This window comes from Ammospiza nelsoni, chromosome 2 (assembly GCF_027579445.1).
Source record: "Ammospiza nelsoni isolate bAmmNel1 chromosome 2, bAmmNel1.pri, whole genome shotgun sequence".
Classification (NCBI taxonomy): Eukaryota; Metazoa; Chordata; class Aves; order Passeriformes; family Passerellidae; genus Ammospiza; species Ammospiza nelsoni.
In genome coordinates, this window is record NC_080634.1 from 59,689,586 (window position 1) to 59,709,786 (window position 20,201).

The 20,201-nt window shown below is 36.9% G+C and overlaps 1 protein-coding gene across 1 annotated transcript in view; it reads right to left on the bottom strand.

Annotated features, from left to right (window-relative positions):
- The window catches only part of DGKH (diacylglycerol kinase eta), a 159,693-nt gene that overhangs the window by 74,718 nt on the left and 64,774 nt on the right, over positions 1-20,201 (bottom strand). Inside the window, exons 3-4 of the mRNA XM_059467014.1 lie at positions 4,360-4,470; positions 2,060-2,140 (exon numbers count right to left, since the gene is read on the bottom strand). Coding sequence (XP_059322997.1) covers positions 2,060-2,140; positions 4,360-4,470 — 192 coding nt within the window. The remainder of the gene's footprint in view (positions 1-2,059; positions 2,141-4,359; positions 4,471-20,201) is intronic.

The following is a 20,201-nucleotide window of genomic DNA, read 5'->3' on the forward strand; positions in this document are numbered from 1 at the left end:
ACTTGACACACACCTCTGCCTTCCAACAGACAAACTAGACAAGGCAAAGGAAGGCAAAACAAGCTGGAGGTGGGAAATTGAGGGGAGAGGGGGGAATCTCAGTGAAATGACAAAATGTTCTTTAAACAAAAAATTAAAATCTTTTTTCTAATATAAATTTGTAAAGGTGTGTTTTCCTGGAAAATCTGTCCCTTGTTGTATATTCCATCTATATCAGTTTGTGTTAAAAATATTATCTACTGGGACAAAGAAACAAGAGTGCATTAACTAGAGAATGCTAATGTTAATGATTTAATTTTTGGGTTTTTTTAACATATAGAATGCTAACAGATCCCTTAGAACATAAATAAAAGGACCCATAATTTTAAGAAAGGCAGAATTACCTTTTTAAATTCCTTTAATAAAAGGAATTTTAAAATTCCTTTTATTTTAAGGAAGAAAATAAAAAGGCAAAAAAAGAAAAGTTTCTTTTTATTTATAAGGAGTATTGCTGGATAGCTAACTACCCACTCCACCCCCAGCCCCTGAGTCCAGCCCAGTGCAGGCGAGGTCAGAGATGTCTCACTCACAGAGCTGAGTTGCTGGGAGACTGGGTTAGGCAAACACAAAGAAAGAAGCCAAAAGATTAAGCAAGATGACGACTATTACCATATTTCACAGTCAAATCAGACAACTCGTCAATCCAGGAGAGCCTTTCATCCAAATAATTTTTCAAAATTAATTTGAGGACTCCTTAGAGAAAATACTGTTTGCCCTAAAGTTCCCAGGACATGAAAATAAACAGTGTCTCTGAAGCTGTTAAAGCTGTAGCCAGAGATTTCTTTTTTCACTACTGTCTCCCCCAAAAGTCATGATAGTAGAAGGAAAATATGCTTTTGGTGAAGAATGAGATGCTGAATGGGCCTAATGGATCACAAAGGATACCAAAACACCAAGTAAAAAGCCCAAGCATCCCACTTTTCTGAAGAAGTAGAACTTTTAGGCAACAGAAAGAACCTCTCCAAAAGACAGGCTAGTACCTTACACAGCCACCACCTCACCTGAGACCTTCTGTCAAAGTAGTCTTTTTAATTGCATTCTTAGTCAAGTAAAGCAGCTTAGATTGACACAACACACTGGGCTGTCAAGGCCAACATGAGCATGTCTTTGACGTGCTCTGACTGCTTCAGCAGCTGTCTGGGAGATTCCACAGCAAGAAGAAACTATGAACCTCTCATGAGGCATGCATTTGCTTTTGAGAAGAGAAACCAAGACTGGTAATATGAACTAATATGGGTCACCTGGGGAATTAAAAATGTCAGGAAAATTAAAAATTAACCTTTTAATAGAGACATATAGTTAAGGAAAATGAAGCCATTAATTACAGTCAGTGGGACATCTCAAAATATCCTTCAAAAGGACAACTTCACCAATGGTATTCCTCATAAGTAGCTCACATTCAAAATCTTTTTCTCCAGAGGTTAAGAATCAGCAGAGGAATTGTGTCAGACATTAGCACTTAGTTCTAACACACAGTTGAACAATAAATGAAGAATCATTTGTGTAAATAATACCTGTGAACTTAAAGAAATAGGGATTTATCAATACTGTATGTTCCTATAGCAGTATCAGAATCAAGGTGAGACTGTAGGGACAGCTTTTCCATGTGACAGAAATATATAAGGCTATGATTGGCAATAAAAAAATAAAATACATTTCAAAATAGGAAGAAAACAAAAATGTTAAGAAAATTAAAACAACAACACAATTACATTTGATTTAATTCAGCATGTCACCTCTAAGAGAAATTATAGCACAAACCCATAATAATCACTAAGTACTGAATCTTGTATTTTTAAGGCCTTCTATCATCATCTTTTGAAACAGTCATCTCACATTTCTGCTCACTGAAATAAAATGCTCTATAGCTGACATGATATTGTTCTCATACATTAAACCATTTCCAAAAAAAGAAATTTTATTTCCAAACAGAGGAAAATAAGCAATTGAGAGGATCCTCAATTTTCTTAGCAACAGTCTATCCACAGCTTTCACAAACAGTGTTAAAATTGTTCCATACCGTGAAGCTGTTGTTGACATTTTTTGTGCTTGATTCAGCTACACTGGCATCTGACAGGTCAACTTCATCAAATATTAGAGACTGTGAAGGGAAAAAACATAGAAGCATTAAATTAAGTCTGAGTACACTTTCAGCTATGCTTACAAAATGTGCTTTAATTTTATTGCATCTATTCAAATTAGAAAATAAAAATAGAAAATAAAAGTAGTGAAAAAAATAAACACACTGAGGATGTGACAAAATTTCATAACTGGCCCTAAACACAGTCCTACTTGCTATTCTAAATGGTACATGAGAGCATAAAAAAAGGGCTCAATAATTATATTGCTTTAAAATCTCTTTTAAAAGAAGGGGGGTTTCTTACATAGATGAAGCTTTAGAGTGTCTACTGTGCAGCATAAACGTGGTGTCAGAGGAAAGAGATTCCCACACAGTAAAATGTATTTCGTTTTAGGATGGAACCCTAAAGTCATGTAGGAAGCTATGATATAGTATCCATATGAGAAGATGCATCTCAAAGTGCTGAACTGATCCCCTCCACTCCTTTGTCTGATGTTCAAACAAGAGAAATTTATGTCTACCCTAAACACTCCAGCCTCTAGCAAAGAATCAATTAGGTTCTATTATGTTCATGATGGGGTTTGTAGCACAGAAGAGCAGACCAACAAAAATGCCTATTTTTTTAGCCCTAGCATGTTTTTCCTCTTCCATGCCACAGGGAGGTGAATCAATATTGGGGGAATTTCAGCATGTCTGGATTCAGCATGCCTTTGAGTATTGGCACAACTGCCTACTTGTAAGACCTTCTTTTCTCATCTTTATCAAAGAATCACAGAATCGCAGAATGGTTTTAGTTGGAAGGGACCTTAAAGATCAACCCCCCTGCCATGGTCCAGGTTGCTCAAAGCCCCATTCAGCCTGGCCTTGAGCACTTCCAGGGACGGGGCATCCACAGCTTCTCCGAGCAGCCTGTGCCAGTGTCTCACCACCCCAACAGTAAAAAGCATCTTCCTACCCAATATCCACATATGGATATTATGGATCCCCTTTCAGTTTAAAGTCATTCCCCCTTGTCCTATGACCACATGTCCTTGTAAAAAGCTCCTCTCCAGCTCCCTTGTACCCCTCCTAGGTACTAGAAGGCTGCTACAAGGTCCCAGATCTGTCAGCCTGTCTTCATAAGAGAGGTGCTCCAGCCCTCTGCTCATCTTTGGGTCTCTCCTCTGGACACGCTACAACAGTTCCATGGTTCCCAAGGTAGAAGGGCACACACCTCTTGGAGTGAGACCAACAGAGACCCAAAATATTCCATATTCCTCATCTAACATGGCAGGCTCACATTTTCAAAATATCTCAGCATTGTGCTGTGATTTGAGGTTGCCCTTCTCAGAGCTCTTATCTGCCATGCTTATGTTTTATATAAACTGCTCGTGGTCTCACCAATTGCTGAGAGGTTTGACAACAGAGGCCCTGCAGTGCTGGGCTCCCTGAAGCAATGGTGCTTTCCTTGACTCATTATAGCCACACAACAGTGCACCATGCAGCTGCAGTCCTACAGTCCCACAAGGAGAAATCTCTGTGCCTTCACTAAGAGTTTTGTGGAGAAAACAAGGCCATAGAAGATGATGGAGACCTGAAGAACCTCACCAATAGCTCCCATAAGATGCTGCAACCCCACAGGGTAAAGGAGGGTAACACACACAGCTATAAAACAGCACAATCTGAGTCAGCCAAAATGCTCTTGGCCTTGAGAGGGAGGAAGGAAATGCCTTTCAAAGAGAAGATAAGTATTCCCCTCTGCCCACCCCCAATTCTCCCACCAAAAAAATTCAATAGATGGGAAACTGCTTTTTCCCTTATATATCAGTTTTGGCAGAAAATCAGCCTATCTTGATTTCACATAACTATTTCTATGGGCATCAGAGCAGAAGAGTTTTAATTGAATGCAGCCTTAGTGATAACTTTTAAGCATTATCCAGTTATTACTTTTTTTGACTGTCCGAGAGCCATAAAAAAGCCCACAAACCCTTAAAATGACTTTATTATTTATCTGAATAGACAAAAAGGTTAAAATAACTGTGATAAACTCCATATGAAAAAAATCAAGAGAAATTACCAATCTTTCTTTAAGCTAATTTAACCCATTACATCCTATATACAGCAGTTTTTACATAATACAACTGTGAACAAATCATTAAATTATTATTATTATTAAACTTATTAAATGTATTAAACTTATAAAACTAAACAAAACTGAAGTCACAAGTAAAAGGCATTAGACACTAATAGCACAGAATTACCTTTGAATCCTTAGCATAGTAAAGGGTACGACCTCGAAGTTTGAAATAACGCTTTTTCCACCTCTGAAAAGAGCTGGTTTGCTTCAGTAGTAATCCTTCTTTTATACTTGTCTGAAAAATATTAAAATATAGAAACATGTAGAAACAGCTGCACGTCAATTAAAGTTACACTTTTAAAAATTTATGTTACACCTCAATATAACTGTAAATTGAAAAGTTATTTATTCACATTAAATAGAGACTAATTCTTTGGACTACCAGATTTTGCATTGTTACTTTTTAAAGAATGATAATGTTGGCAAAATGCTAATTTTACATGCAAACTGCAAATAATTCAATTGTCTGGATAGCTGCAAAGCCACAAATATTAAACCAAACAACTGATGGTGGCACAACATGGGAAAAAAAACTTTAAACCATCAACAGAAGGTAATTTCCAGTTCCAAAATTGATTATGTTGAGGAGAAAAACAATTTCCACACAGATACTAATTCAACAGGGTACTTAAATGTACCTGATTCAAGCACAAGAATTACTTTAAAATAAGGGGAATAATCCAGTTTGATGCAAGTCATGCAAGACTTTGAGTGTGTTGCTGAACTGAAGCCTTCAGCATGAAATCAGCTAACCATTAGAGATAATTATTATCTAGAAAGTGTGAGAACAGTAACAGATAAGGATATTTTTACCATGCAAATCCTTTCAGGCAAAATATGACTCACTGATCCAAACCTTTCCACTGCATACTGAATCCTGTCTATATAAATCCCATTTTTTGAAATGAGTAAGAGGCAAACTAGTATATTTTAAAGGTGTATGCTGTTTGCACCAGTGTGTATGGGATTCATCCAATTAGAGAAATTCTCCACTTAATCAGACAAAACAACATGAACACCAAATAATAATTGCACGAATCTCAAATTTTCTTCAGTGGTGAAGCACACAAGAGGTAGGAGAAAAACGGAGTATGTCTGGATATTATATTGCAAAATTACTATTTCTAAATTATTTCCCATTTGTAACATAATAACATGATAAGAATCTTATAATACAATTTCTAGATAGTATGGGACAAACATTATTTGAAGTTATTCTAGAGCTTCTGGAAAATTAACCAAGATCTGACCTAAAGTTTATAAACATCTTCTATTATCAGATGTGAAATTCTCTTGAACTTTAATGCAAGTAATAAAAACACAGAAAAAGCAGAAAGCACTTTACAGTTCCTACCATTTCCTCGAAATGAGAACCATTGCTGTTATGTACAGAAATCCCACCCTTCATTTAGATAGTACTAACATCACAAACCAAAAATGCAGTCCAATGATCACAAAGCAATTGAATTAATGCTCTCAGAAAAGCAACCTTCTCCAATCAAACATTGTTGGTGAAAGTTTATATTTGTCAAAGTTTGCTTCACATGCCAACAGCCTGGACGAGTGGATTCAGTCTCAGCCCTCCAGTTCTAGCAAAGGGATAGCAATTTCCAGTGGAAAGGGTCTGCTCACCACACACTATTTTAAGACACTTTGCAATTTTCTGATCAGACCCCAAGATAAGCTAGCTTTCCATGATATAAATAGATTTAATCAGTTAGCAAATATAAGCACTTCATCAAAGCTGTCTGTTGTAGCCATGCAGCACCTGTGGTTCATATCACACTCTCAGATTTTGGAAGCTCATCAAAAGGACGGGAGCAGATGACTTATGTGTTTCTCAAAGGTCAGAGGATGTTAAGATTAGAGAAGTTCCAAGGTACACCACATTAATGACAGACACTGACTAATAGGGAAAATTTCCAAAATGGAAGGAAACCCATACTTCCTAAAGTGCGCTAGTTTTACTAGGAGACACAGAACATACATTATGCTTAATACTTTTGGGACTTTTAAACTGTGTTAAAAAAACATTACATTCCTTAAACCTTGATGTATTACTCACTAAAGAATTAGTTAACTCTATCTTGTCATTTTTATCCCTATTAAACCATTGTCTCCTATTTCTACTTACTCCTTAAACACCAATATCCCTAATAACAAACCTTCAAAATTAAATTTATTTTGCAAGTCAGCCATTTGAAATTAGCTTCCAAAAGCTGGCAGTAAATAACCTTGCAAGGTCTACATAATTTATTTTTGCATAAAATTTTTTTTAAAATCTGGTAAACATTTATCCAAGAAGTAGAAGTACTTAATGAAGTACACACATGAAATTTACATTTTACCACAAAAACTATATTGAGCTGAGGTCTGACCATCTTAAATAGAAAAATTCATGGCTGCAGGCATCAAAACTGAGCACAAAGCTTTAGCCCAATACCCTTAATTAACTTTATTTAGGCTCTAAAATGTTTAAAATTCCATCTGCCAATGAGTCATTAAGTAATCCGCTAATAGTGCTTTCCTGAGTCTATACCAAGTAAGAGCATTTCCAGTAATTTCAGACTGGAAGGGACCTCCCAGGTTGTTGAATTTGGGTCCTCATTATTTCCTATGCACAGGTCATGTTAAGTTTTTCAAAAGCAATGATCAGGCTATAACTACACCTTAAAAAAGTAGTTCTTTTTCTTCTCCCCATGGCAATTATGACAGTGCTCCAAGATCTCACTGTTTTGAGAAGCCTTTTTATAATTAATCCCAGCTGGACATTAAATCTGAAGCATAAGCAATAATCACTCCAATTACATTAACTTCTTTCCTACTATAATTTAGGAGAAACAAGAAGTACAGGTCCCACAATCCCACACTACTTCTCCCTTTTACAGAACTAGATCCCATCAGCTTGCCAAAACCTCTGAACTTCCCCATCCTGCATCTCATGTCATCTAGTAATACAATGTCCCTCTAGAAGTATAGGACTATAATTAGAACAGAATAGAATACCTAACAATCTTTACCATTTTAGCCATTAGTAAAGAAAATTATTGACAATATTACAATTACAACATCACAGTGTTCCACTGTGGTATATCTTCCAGAAGAAATCTAATTATAAAAATCACAGTTGTTTTTCATAAAATTACGGAATACATATGTCCAATTATCCAAGAATGTCCAATGCAACTCTGCGTCTCCAAAATCTCCAAAACAATGACAAAAACCAAATTGTATTTGTGGGAATTCAGGTCACTAAAAATGAGGAACATCCTGTTTTGTATCAGCAGATTTTTAAATGTCCAGTATATAACACCTGAAAAGTCAAACCAACAGTTTTTATTTAAAAGAAAACCAACTACATATCCTTACTCCTCACTCACTCATGTTTGTAACGCCCCACATTTCTGCAAAGGTAAATTTTTTACTTCCACTGCTGCCAGAAAGACAGAAAGAAAGGAGAAAATATTCTGAATTTATAAAATAATAAACTAATTGTGGACAATTATTGGCAACTACAAACAAAACCACTAAATGATTAAAGTCTACCCTCTACTTCTTTTCAGGTAAATAAGTGGACATGCTGTTCAAAATGTGTCAGGAGAGTGAATAAGAAAAATGAGGAAATTTTTGAAAGTGAGGAGGATGAAAATGAGAACATGAAAGGCCACAGAACAGGGCAGTCAGATGCAAACAGGAAATTAGGAGTGTGAAGAAGAATTTTAAGATAACCTTGCAACAGATGCTCATGCTGAGACTAAAATGTTCATAAAACTTTGAAAGATGAAACACAGCTAGCAGGTTGGCAGGATCATTTTCCAACAGAAGTGTGAAAAGGATATCCAAGGACAAGAAGGCCATAGGAAAGAAGCTCACCAAATCCTCAGCATCTGTCTTTACCAATGAAGATGATGAGGTGGTATGTCACACACCATGTTCTCCAAATATTAGAACAGCTGCATCGACGTGGAGGGCATGTAGGGAAGTACAAGACCAGAAAAATCACTAAGTCATGTGGGCCAGGGGCCATTGACCTGGGAGCCTGCAAGGTCCCAAAAGGGCCACTGATACTAACATTCACTCCTAGTAGGACAGTAGAGTCCATACAAAAGAATATTGCTGAGCCCATACATATCCAATTGGAAACAGTCAACAGAGGTTTTGTGAAGGAAAATACTGCCCTGCTACCTACCATGTGTTTAGGAGGTGTAGAGGAAAGCAAGTAGGTAAAATAGGACCATGTAGACCTGGATTTTTAGAAAGCCTTTGACAAGGCTTCCCACCAAATAATATGGAAGAAATATTATTAGAGCTAAATTGGGAAAAGGGGCGGGATGTGAACTGAAAGCTGTTTCAAGGAAAAAGCTAAATTCATTAAATTCTCACATCAACTTTGAGTAAAGAAGAGATCTGTGAGTCACAGTTCACAGTTCTCTAAGCTAAACCACAGCCAGAAATGCCATGCAATTTTGCCTATTACTAAGAAAAGCAACAAACCCAAGACAGAATATAATTTTGCTGCTCTATAACACTGTTGTGTCAGACAGTTCTGCTCTCTCTAACTCATGAAATGGGGTTAAGAGAAGGTACAGAGAAGGACAACACAAATGATTCACAGAACAGTAGCTGCCTCACAACAAGAGGCTGAAGAGCAGAAGACCAAGGGGGTGATATGAAGAATGCTTTAAAAAGCATTAAGGAAAAAGTAAGGTGACTGCAGAACTATAGCTCACCAAAGCCCACAACATTATAATAAGGAGGAATGTGACAAAACTACATTGAGATCAGCTTAGCAAAGATTAAAAAGTAGCACATCTTTACATAGCAGGTAGTGATTTTATGAAGCTTGCTGTCACAAGAGATTGTACAGGCAGACAGCATCAGAAGCACAAAAAAGAACAGAATAGACAAATTCTAGGACAGTGTAGCTGTAAGTGGTCCCTTTAATTTGCCATGAGGAAGTACCAGGGAATGCACAGCCACCACACTCACATGCTGCTCCTGAACAGCCTTTTCTATTCCACTGCTGAAAGTGGATCATTGTGCAGCCAAGCAAAAAATGTCACAGGTTGAGTTTCTACTGCTATGTAGACAGCAACTCTTTTGCTTTCAAGTCTGATGTTTGTATTTGCAACTGGGCCTAGGCTTTCATTCACCATAACAATGAGTACTTGGATTCTTGACAGACAGGCAATTAAAGAAAAAAAAAAAAAGAGAAAGAGATAATATGATGATACTCTTTGATATTAACTCTCTGTTGTAATACTTCCTATTCCTGTGACTTTGCCAAGTTGAGTACCAGGATAAAAACAACCCCCTTCTTTTCAGTATTGGAACATTTTTACCATCTGCACAGGTAAGGCTTTAGGCAGACAGTGCCTTCATTACTTTACAAGGTAAAATTCTCACAGCTCATAGTAACTCAGAGCCCCTTAAAATATTCCATGTGTTCAGTGGATTGAAAATTATTTTTATTATTAAAAATGTGACAATCAAACACTTGATTTATATTAAAATTATGACTCGGGAATTCCAAGCCTGTGATTTTCTTGACAATCTCTGTACAGCAGCTTCCATTACTGTCACTTAGGCTGGCAGGTTTTTCATTAGTTATGTCAAAATAAAAATAGATTTTATCTACCAAGAATAAAAACTTCAGCAGCAGCTTACTGCAAGGTTATATTTTTATTGAAGATTCCTGTTCACAGTGAAAGGAGCCTAACATGCGAAAATTAAAACCAAACAATGAATCTATGAATTTATACAGCTAAAAAGCATCAAAATAAATTTGAAAATCAGTATGTTTATGAACTAACATTGTTTTAATATCAAGAAAATTTTAATAAAACAAGTACCACCAAGAAATGGTAGCTCAGTGGAGCAAATGGAGCTGTATCATGGGGTGCCTAAAGCACAACACCTGCCTCAGCTGAGATGCCCCAGGCTGTTGCTGCTAACACATCCTCCAGGTTACATCAGTGACAGAAATCACAAAATGCAGCAAGTTGCACGTGCTCGGTCTGTCACTGTTGATGACAGTTATCCCTGTCCTATAAAGGAAAAAACCAGACCAGCTAGCTGTGAGAAAACAGCTTTCCAAAATCTCAGAATAAAAGCCAGCCACACACCCCACCAAAACCACTAACTTGTGATTAAGCACCACCATTTCTGTGTAACAATAAACACTGTTTCTTCAAAGTTATTCTTATACTCCATATTTTGGGGTCATTTATGTGGATGGACTCTAGCCTATGTAAAACTCCAATACAAATAGATGCCATTATACAGCTGTTCAGTGTCCTTCTTCCTCAAACTTCTTTTCCCTTCATGATCCCTTCCAGCCTATGCTAAGGAAATAGATTTTTGCACTACTATTGTTAAAATAAATAATAATTTTAAATAGCTTTCAACTTCCTCTAATTGGAACACATGGTAATGCAGTAAGACATGAAGTAAATATGACATTACAGAGGAATTGCCATAATAAAAATATCTTAGTAGCAATGTGAAATGCAATTAGCAGACTAATTTAAAAATAGAGGTTGTTGCACGTAACAAATATGAGTAAGATATTGCCATATTAGGATAAAATATTACACTTGGAATTTTAAAAAAATAAAAAAGAAACAAATACCCTATTTTAGATATAAAGTTGATACTAGATTGAGAATGGAGAAGAAACTTTATCTGCAGCTCAAGTATTTAAACTCCTAATTTCAACTCATGTACAGCATGTTGCTCTCACTCTCTGTTCTCATTAATCAGGGCATGAAACAGCTGCAATCCACTGAAAAAGGATAAAACACTTCATAGGACTGCAACTAGGTGCCAAAGATTTAAGAGTTTTGGTGTTGGAACACAACTCAGTTAACTTTGAGCAGTATTTCACAGCTACCATTTGGAGCTTCAGTAGTTGTTCCTTTTAAATTGCACATGCTCTGAGCAGAGATTTAAACCAACTAAGTCTAACTAGTTTTGAGACAGAAGAATTTAGATGGTACATATTTGATGAATAAAAAATATAAAAAATAAAACTCAAAGAGTCAAAGCATTCAGCTGAAGATATTTTCTTCCTTGACAGAATAATCTAGACTCTCTCTCAGCTGCAGAGGTGGCATTTCATTCTAATCAAAAATCTTCATAAATGGCTTTTTTAAAGATTGGGACTACAGAAGTAATAAAAGTGAAACTATAAAGTCATTAACAATTCCTATTCTTACAGATGAGAATTATAGGAAAGAATGTTGAAAAACACAGACTTGTAAACAGAGCTGCAGGACAAAAACCTGCATTTTGAGACATGATGTAGCACAGAACTTTCTAATTACTTGTTCTCTAATTCTGGTAGTTAGGTTCAGGTTCAATATATTTACAATTAAGGAGCATGGCTGTTGCAGAAACACAGAACAGTTGAGGTTGGAGAGGATCTTTGGAGATCTATATAGTCCAGCCCATCACACAAAGCACTCACCTGGAGCAGTTCACCCAAGGATATGTATGTATCTCCATACATATATCTGAGTCTCTGCAAGGACAGAGATTCCACAACTTTCCCAGGCAAATGCTTAACCTGTCTTAGTGTTCAATTAAGTGTCCCTCAAAAGAGGGAGGGTAAAAATAAATGTCAAAAATAGTTTTTTTCTTCTGTTTAAATGTTGTTGTTTCTGTATTTCAATCTGTGCACATTGCCTCGTATCCTGCCACTGGGTACCACTGAGCCTGACTGTTTTCCTTACACTCCTCAGATATTTGTATTTATTCATATGATCCCTTTCAACCTTCTCTTCTTCAGGATAAGTGGTCACAGATATCTTGTCATATCAAAGATGCTCCAGCCTCTTAACCATTGTTGTGGCCTGCCACTGGACTCTCTCCAGCATGGCCATGTCTGACCTGCACTGAGCAGCCCAGAACTTGGCACAGCACTCTGGATGTGTTCTCACCAGGGACAAGTAGAAGATCATCTTCCTTGACCTGCTGGCAATTCTCCCAAACACAGCCCAGCATCCTGCTGGTCTTCATTGTCCCACGACCCTCCTCTGCCACTCTTCTTTCCAATCAGTCAGCTCCTAGCCTGTCCACTGCTACAGTGGGATATGATTCATCCTCCTCAAATGTAAGACATTGCCTCTGTTGAACTTCGTGGGGTTTCTGTTGGCCCATTCCTGCAGCCTGTCCCTCTCTGAATGGGAGCACAGCCATCTGGCACATCAGACATTTCTCCTCATTTTGTATTGTCCATATACGCTGCAGATACACCCTGCATTATCATCCAGGCCTTAATGGAGAAGTTGCACAGCACTGACCCCAGTAACAGCCTAAGGGGTAAACCAGTAGTGACTGATCTCTAAATGGACTTTGTGCCACTAATCACCACACATTTGCTCCATCACCTTCCAAGGAATAGAGATGGGGCAGCTGGTCTGTACTTCCCCAGATCCTCCTTCTTCCTTTTCTTGAGTATGAGTGACATTTGCTTTTTTCCAGTGCTCAGGAACTTCCCTTAGTTGCTAGGACCTTGGAAAGGTAATGGAGAATGGCCTTGCAATGTCATCAAGCAGCTCCCTCAGCACTGAGCTGTGTATCCCAGAAGGACCACTGGACTTGTGTTCATGCAGTTTAAGTGTTCCCAAACTTGATGTTCCTTCCCCTTCCACCACTTTCCAACTGGTCATGGGCACCTGGGATTTCAGAGGGTGGCTGTGAACAGTAAAGACCAAGGTAAAGTAGGCATTGAGTAACTTGGCTTCTTTCATGTCTTTATTACCTGGTCCCATGCCTCATTTAGCAGCAGCCATGAGTTTGCCCCACTCTTCCTCCTTCTAATGATGTACGTGTAGAAGACCTGCTTGTTGGCCTTCACATCCCTTGCTAGACTCTAGTGCAGATGGGCTTTGGCATTCCTAATCCCACCCATGTATGACTGCTTCTCTAAATTCCTTCTGGATCACTCGTCATTGCTTCCAGTTTTTGTACACTTCCTTTTAATGTAAGTTTTTTCATAAGTGTCCTGTTCACCCATGCAGTACATGGCTCTTAGGACTGGGACTATGACAAACTCATTCTCTCTGTCTTTAATTTCTGTCAGTTCTAAATGTGAAAGCCCTTGGAGCAAAACTGCACCTTTTTTCTAAGGCTTCTTTTCCTAGAATTTCTTACAAATATTACTGAGGAACCTACATCTTGCACAATTTTTCCTCAATGCAGATTTTCTTCTATGAAAATCTACGAGTTCTAGACAATGTCTGGAGGCCAAATTGGCACCAGAAATTCCAGTCCCAGTTACTGTATTTTAATTATTTCGAAGTTATTAAATTTAGTAGGTGAGTATTTTATAGCTTGGTATATTCTGGAGAAAATTAAAGTTCGTGATGTAGTACTGAGTAAGTGCCAAACAGATCTGAAGTTTACTTCCAGGCCACTAACAGCCTTCTGTAACCAGAGACATCATGCTGGTATGTTCATTTGTTTATGCAGCTCCATATAAATATTACACGTGTACCTACTGAACCATTATAAATTTAGGAAACAGCTTATTACCTGTGCTGATGAGTTTCAGTCATTAAAGAGAGCTTATGAAAGAGGGATCTGTTACAAAGGCATGTAGTGTCAGGACACAGCAGACAAGGGGGAATGAAACTGAAACAAGGTAGATTTAGATTAGATACAAGGAAGAAATTCTTTACTCTGAGGGTCCTGAGACACTGGAACAGGTTGCCCAAAGAAGTTGTAGATTCCAGTTCCTGGCAGTGTTCAAGGCCAGGTTGGATGGGGCTTGAGCAACCTGGTCTAGTGAAAGGTGTCCCTGCCCATGGCATGGGGGTTGGAACAAGGAGATCTTTAAGGTCCCTTTGAACACACCCCACCATTCCATGATTCCATGCAACAGGAATTAGAGAGCACAGAAGTGACACAGCTGGACACAGCATCTCATAAGCCTGCATTCACTGTTTCTGTAAAAATAATCTTCGCATGTTCAGTCTCCAATCATAGAATCCCTAGACAGAATAATGGGGGCTCTAAAATCTGAGTTTTCACATGATCTGTCATTACAAAAGCACATCGCCCTTCTTTTCTTTCTATCTGAATGAAGTCTTCATCTGTCTTTGTCATCTATCCTTGAACTATTCCCAGAAGACCTTTCCCTAAGATGATCATAAAGCCCTCAGTTACAGCAATTCTTTACCACTAAAACTGATTCCCTTGTGTAAACTTTTTTTGTTGCCCTTTAAACTCATAAAGTGCTTTGGTAGGACAATGATGTAGATGTAAAACATCACCAAATTAACTCAAAGGTTGTTACTAACTCACAGTACTTTTTAATGACAAAGCACTCGATGGGACAACAGTTACAGTTCTTTACTTGGTACACTCCAACTTCCTTTTGTTTAATCACACTAACTTTTCAGCAGGAGAAAATAATACGAACACACAGCTTTTAAATGAGTAATAAGGTTATTACTTTTTGACCAAAGTAATTCACAATCAACCCATCAATGCCCAAATCAAATTTATATATACAAGTATTTTTAAACAGAACAAAGATGGAAAATTGTTTTCCACAGTGGATATATGTTATTGAAGTCTTCTTTCCTGTTATGTACTAAGATTAAGCTTAATATACAGCTCTAGAGGTAAACGTGATTATGCTCTGAAACTTCTCAATGAAGTTTCTCACACCATCTTCAACAGCATTTATGAGTGAGAAGCTCTACTCTGCTCTGGAATGCAGATCAAGTGTCCTATTTATTATAAATGTGAAAGGCATGGAAAATATTTCTTTTAAATATATATGGTTAATCAGATTTCCTCTAAGACTTTCTGATCATGTTTCTTTGGTATCTACTCTATTCTCCTTAAAATACTTTCATCCTCATAATTGCTTACTTGTGTTTAATACAGGTACAAAAAAGTTCTAATTCATCCCATTTCTAAGCATTAAGTACTTAAGGGACATCTGGGATTGCTATCATTTCCCTTCAACAAGAGCTGAAGGGCTTTGCAAGATACACCCTAGAAAATTTTGCTTTCTCCTATGCTGTTACAGTCATGGAAGGGAAGGTGCAGCCACTGTGAAGTGTTTCAGGTCAAGCAGCCAATAGTTAAGTCTGAGCTGTGACAATACCCTTAGATGCTGCAATGACTGATGCACAGCATGCATGCCTTGGGACTAGTAATTTGGAGCAGAAAGGCAGGCCAGGTCTCCTGAGCACTAAACCCACCAAAACTTCTGAGCCAGAGCATCCCATTATCTTTGCACTGGAGGTTGAGATACATTAGAACTTTCTCCACACGCAGAGAAAGCCAAAGAAAACCAGCTAAAAAAATAATCAAAAATACATTAATCAGATCGAAGCTGTATGATAAAAATTTTGAAACTGCAGGATGATCCTCATTCTCCCGTAAATTAGACAGGTTCCAAAGACGAGGCTAGGTAATTGTGGTCTTATACTATCTTAATTCCAAGAAAAGTAATTCAAGCTACTTTTTATAGCACTTTTCTTGTAAGAAAACCCCTTGAAGTGGAATATTTTAAGAAAAACAGGCTAGTTGAAAATGCCCTTTGACAAAGGTACTGTAAGTTTATTAATTGGTTTCAGACAGTAGACAGAGGTGCTGATCACAGAGACCTGGATGAAAGAGACATGACAACAAAGTCAAAGCACCCATATCAAGAACCAATTTGAGTCATCTGAGTAATCACCTGAACTTATTACTCAATTCTTCCAACCAGATTTCTGATATGATCTTATACCAGCAAGAAGTCTGGGAATAAATGTGATTAATACTCCTTTTTTTTTCCTTTCCCCCTTTTTTTATTCATCTCACCAGAGATGCTTCTCAAACAATTAAGCCATCTGTACACTTTGTAACTTTCTAGGCTGGTTATTGTTGCAATTTTTACAGTTACAATATAGATAATTTTTAAATGGTTATTACTTATAATTCTCTATTAAAGACTCAACTTTAATAGGTTAATGAAAAACATAACTAAAACTTAATATTCTGATACATAAAGCACAGTGACTGAAGGCAGGGAACTGTTTTCTTTGCATGCTAGTAGGTTTTTTTAAAGAACATAGTAGTTTTACTTTCTGCTGCCTTAAACACCAAAGCTGAAGGCAAGATGCTCCTGCTGTGACTTAGAGCATCCTTTTGATGACATTTATATTTAGCCCAAAAATGGGCTGACTCTGGTCCAGGGCACGAAACAAGAAATTACCATCCCAAAGAGCAGCTTTAAATAATCCAGATATGAAAAAGATTTAGAAAAACACCCTGAGGCAGAAATTTGTCAGTTTTAAACTAGGGCCCAAAGAAAGTTATATTACCATTTGTATGCCAAAAGTAGACATAGACAGTTAAGAGGAGACAGAAAGGTGGTGTGATATGAGTGAAATGAGAAAGAGAATTGTTGAGGCAGAACTGGCACAAAAGAAGGGCAAGTGATAAAAAGATTGTTAAGTTGAACATCATTGATAATGATGGGAAAAGTCACACACAGATCAACAAGGATCTCTTGCAGTGTGAGACTACATCCTCCAATTTACAACAGCCATTCAGATGTGTTATGAACAATCAACAGCTATTCATGGGAACAACAGTGTTCATTATGAATAATCAATGATTGAGTAAAACTGTACTTTGGAGACTTCTGCATGAATTTATTATTGGACACATGGTGTCCCTGATACCATACAATCCAGTTGAGCTGTTTTACTCAGCAACCTAGAAACATTTTCAATAAGCAAACAGGACCAATATTGAACCACAGACAGAATGTGCACTATCAAGAGTAGGGACATCTTTCTGGATAAGCAAACCTCACCAGTATTAAACAAGAGACTGCTTACCAGTAGTGAGGAGATATAATTTATATCAATGTAGAACATTCCAGTTCTAAGGATAGCTGGAATCTGGTTCTAAGCAGCTGTCTGAAGAAATTCCACAAAAAAGTAAAAATACAACCAATTCTAAAATTCCACTAACATTCCTCTAGTATGAAAAATAAGAATGTGAGAACTGTGACCAATTAGAGTATAAATGGGATACATGAACAGTAAAACCTGGGGGAAAAAATAAAAAAGCAAAATGCACTGTTTATTTCAGAACAATTGCTGGATAATATTAGTACAGATTTTTTTTCATACCTCTTACAGATATGCAGAATAATTCATGCATTCTTATCTAAAAATCAAGATTTAAATAATAAATTATGACCACTAACCACCTTTTTGTATTTAATGAAGATTGAGACAGGTTTTTGAAACTGACAGAAGAAAAATCCCCCTTCACAAACTGCCCTGGCATAGTACACAATGCTAATTTCTACATGAAAAATGCATCAAGTTCAGTCCAGGTCTCAATGGTTGGCAAATACTATAATTAATCCTAGAAAGTACCTTCTATTATTGCACTAACAATGAACATTTTTGAAGTTTCTTTCTTGAGTACTCTTGTTTTTTACTCCACTCTCTTACATAGCAAAATGTCATGGACACTTCCAATGCATATACTGTTTCTGCACATAAAACTACTTTGAGAATAAATATTGTGCCTAGTATTATAGGAATAGTATAATACAGAATAGCTGATACCAATGAAAATCTCATGTATAAGTTATTTGTATACATTCTGGTTTATATTTTACAACTTATTAAAATTGCTTTAGAATCTATGCCTGAAATTTCTAGGTGTTGTTTCTCTAATGAAGCCATAAAACCTGTTGTAAAAGGCAGTTCTAGCAACTTCCTAAACAATATTTTGTCACACTATTATGTGAAAAGGAGAACACATGCTGAGTTTTGCAGTTTCCCAACACTCTCCATCTAATACCTTAAACAAATATTAAGATAAAACACAAACACAGTGTTCCTCTAAAAATTATTCCCACCTTTTAAGTTAAAGCAATTGACATGAACTTTTATTTCTTTCCATAAAAATTGTTCTATAGCAAATGACCACGCGGGGGTAGTAGTGTGATGCAATGCTCAAATGCAGCCCAGCAGCACAGCAGTGCAAGCACTCAGGCTCTGAGAAGTAAGTGCATTTCTGCAGTAGGTTTGTGAGTCTTTATAGCATAGATGCTTTAACTATAGAACATACATACACGTGGACAACTGTAGTATCAAAATCTGAATTTTTTGAGACTCAAGGAAGTGTGAGAAGTTATCCTTTCATTCTACACAGATTTTGTTATAGAAATCAGAACAGCCTCAAATTAATGTTTAGTCAGAACATACATAGAAGAGCTTTGGCAGTCATTTACTGAAAGTTGACATTTTCAATTGCTAAATTACAGAAGTGTAAAGATTTTTGCTCAGGCAAGTTGCTAAGTTATATATGATTAATAGCTTCTGCTCATACTTACATTTTTGAATTTTCTCTGCGTGAAAGAGGATGCTCAGGCTTTACTGTTATTAAAGGACAAGATAATTCCTTTTTTTTGAGTGTAAATTATGGTCAATCTTTTTTTCCCTTAGTTACATCAGCCAGTATCATAACTCAAAAAAGTTGGTCTTATGAAAGTCACTTGCCTTTTTTAGCATAAGTATATAAATATTTATTAGATTTGTACTGTACACAATGTAATAGAGGAGAAAAAAAGGTGAAAGTAGTTCCTTGCTGTATAAATAGCTCTAAGTACATAGAAGATACAGCTCAGCTAAGCATTATAACAAACTGATTGTGCCATATCTTTTGTTGTTATTCAGCTACATTGATTCACAGACTTTCTATTGTTTTACTCTGATATATTCTATTTTTGATAAATACATTGCAAATATGAATTATTTTTACACATATAGTGGTCCCAAATGTATTTGATAGCACTGTTATGCAGTCAGAGCTTACCAAGAGAATACTGCCAGGAAAAGAAAGGAGTCTTGAAGTTGCCAAGCCAAGCTGAACTCTAACCCACTGACTTGTTCCTCTCCAACCATTTTTCCCCTCAGTGCTTTCGCAAGTAATGCCTTACCAAGTCAAACTCCTGCTTTCCTATAATCTGGGAACAGTACTAAAACCAAAAGAAGTATTGTTAAGGGCTTGCTCAGGCTTGAAAGTTGGTGCACATGATGGGAGTGTTTGACACAAAAGCGTAACAGCCAAGCAGTAACCCAATGTGCAGTCACTCTTACCCTCAAGCAAAAGCATCACCTTCCTGTTTGCCTTTAGTCATCCCCAGCTAAAAACTTTTTTGCTGTCAGGATGACTCATTAAATCAACATTGGAAGAAATAAAAAAGCTCAGAATGAGGCAAGGTATCTCATGACAAAAAATGATGGAGCAGACAAGTGGCGGTAGCAGCAGTTACCAACAAAATTCAACAGCACAAAACTTATTTGCCACATTAACCTCTCTGAAAAAGAAGAGGTTTTTAATCAAGAATTTCAACTGCTTGGTTAATCAATACAATGTTATCTCACTTTATCTGAATGACTTTACCTTTTTAATAATAAATTATTAATTAATATTAAATAATATAATATTATCACTTAGGAACTAATTTGTTGTTAATAACCTCCCCTTAAGCCAGTTGAGGCTGAGCAGTTTGTTCTGACACAAATAACATAGTAACTAAAATGCCACTTTAAACATTGTCAAAGGGGATTAGAAAAGCTATTAAATGTTTTTAGTTTGTGTGTTTGCTAATTATTTTACAAAACAGTTGTTTTAATTCCAAAATAAGGCAAAGAGAAAATTCCTTCCCTTAGAAAACTCTCCACAGTGCAGCACAGAAAGATATTGCAAAACAGTAATAAAATAGGAAAATGCAGCTTAGAGAAACTAGAGAATGTTTTAAGAACAAGATTCGAAAATTTCTTATATTTTTTTAGGTATTTCTGCCCTTTTATTTGCAACAGTGAAAGCCTGCAGGCAAAGGTGAGAGGAATAGCATATTTTTAGGCTGAGTTGCTGATATGTAGAAAACTTCACTGACTTGCGTAAGGTCACAGTGAGTCAGCACCA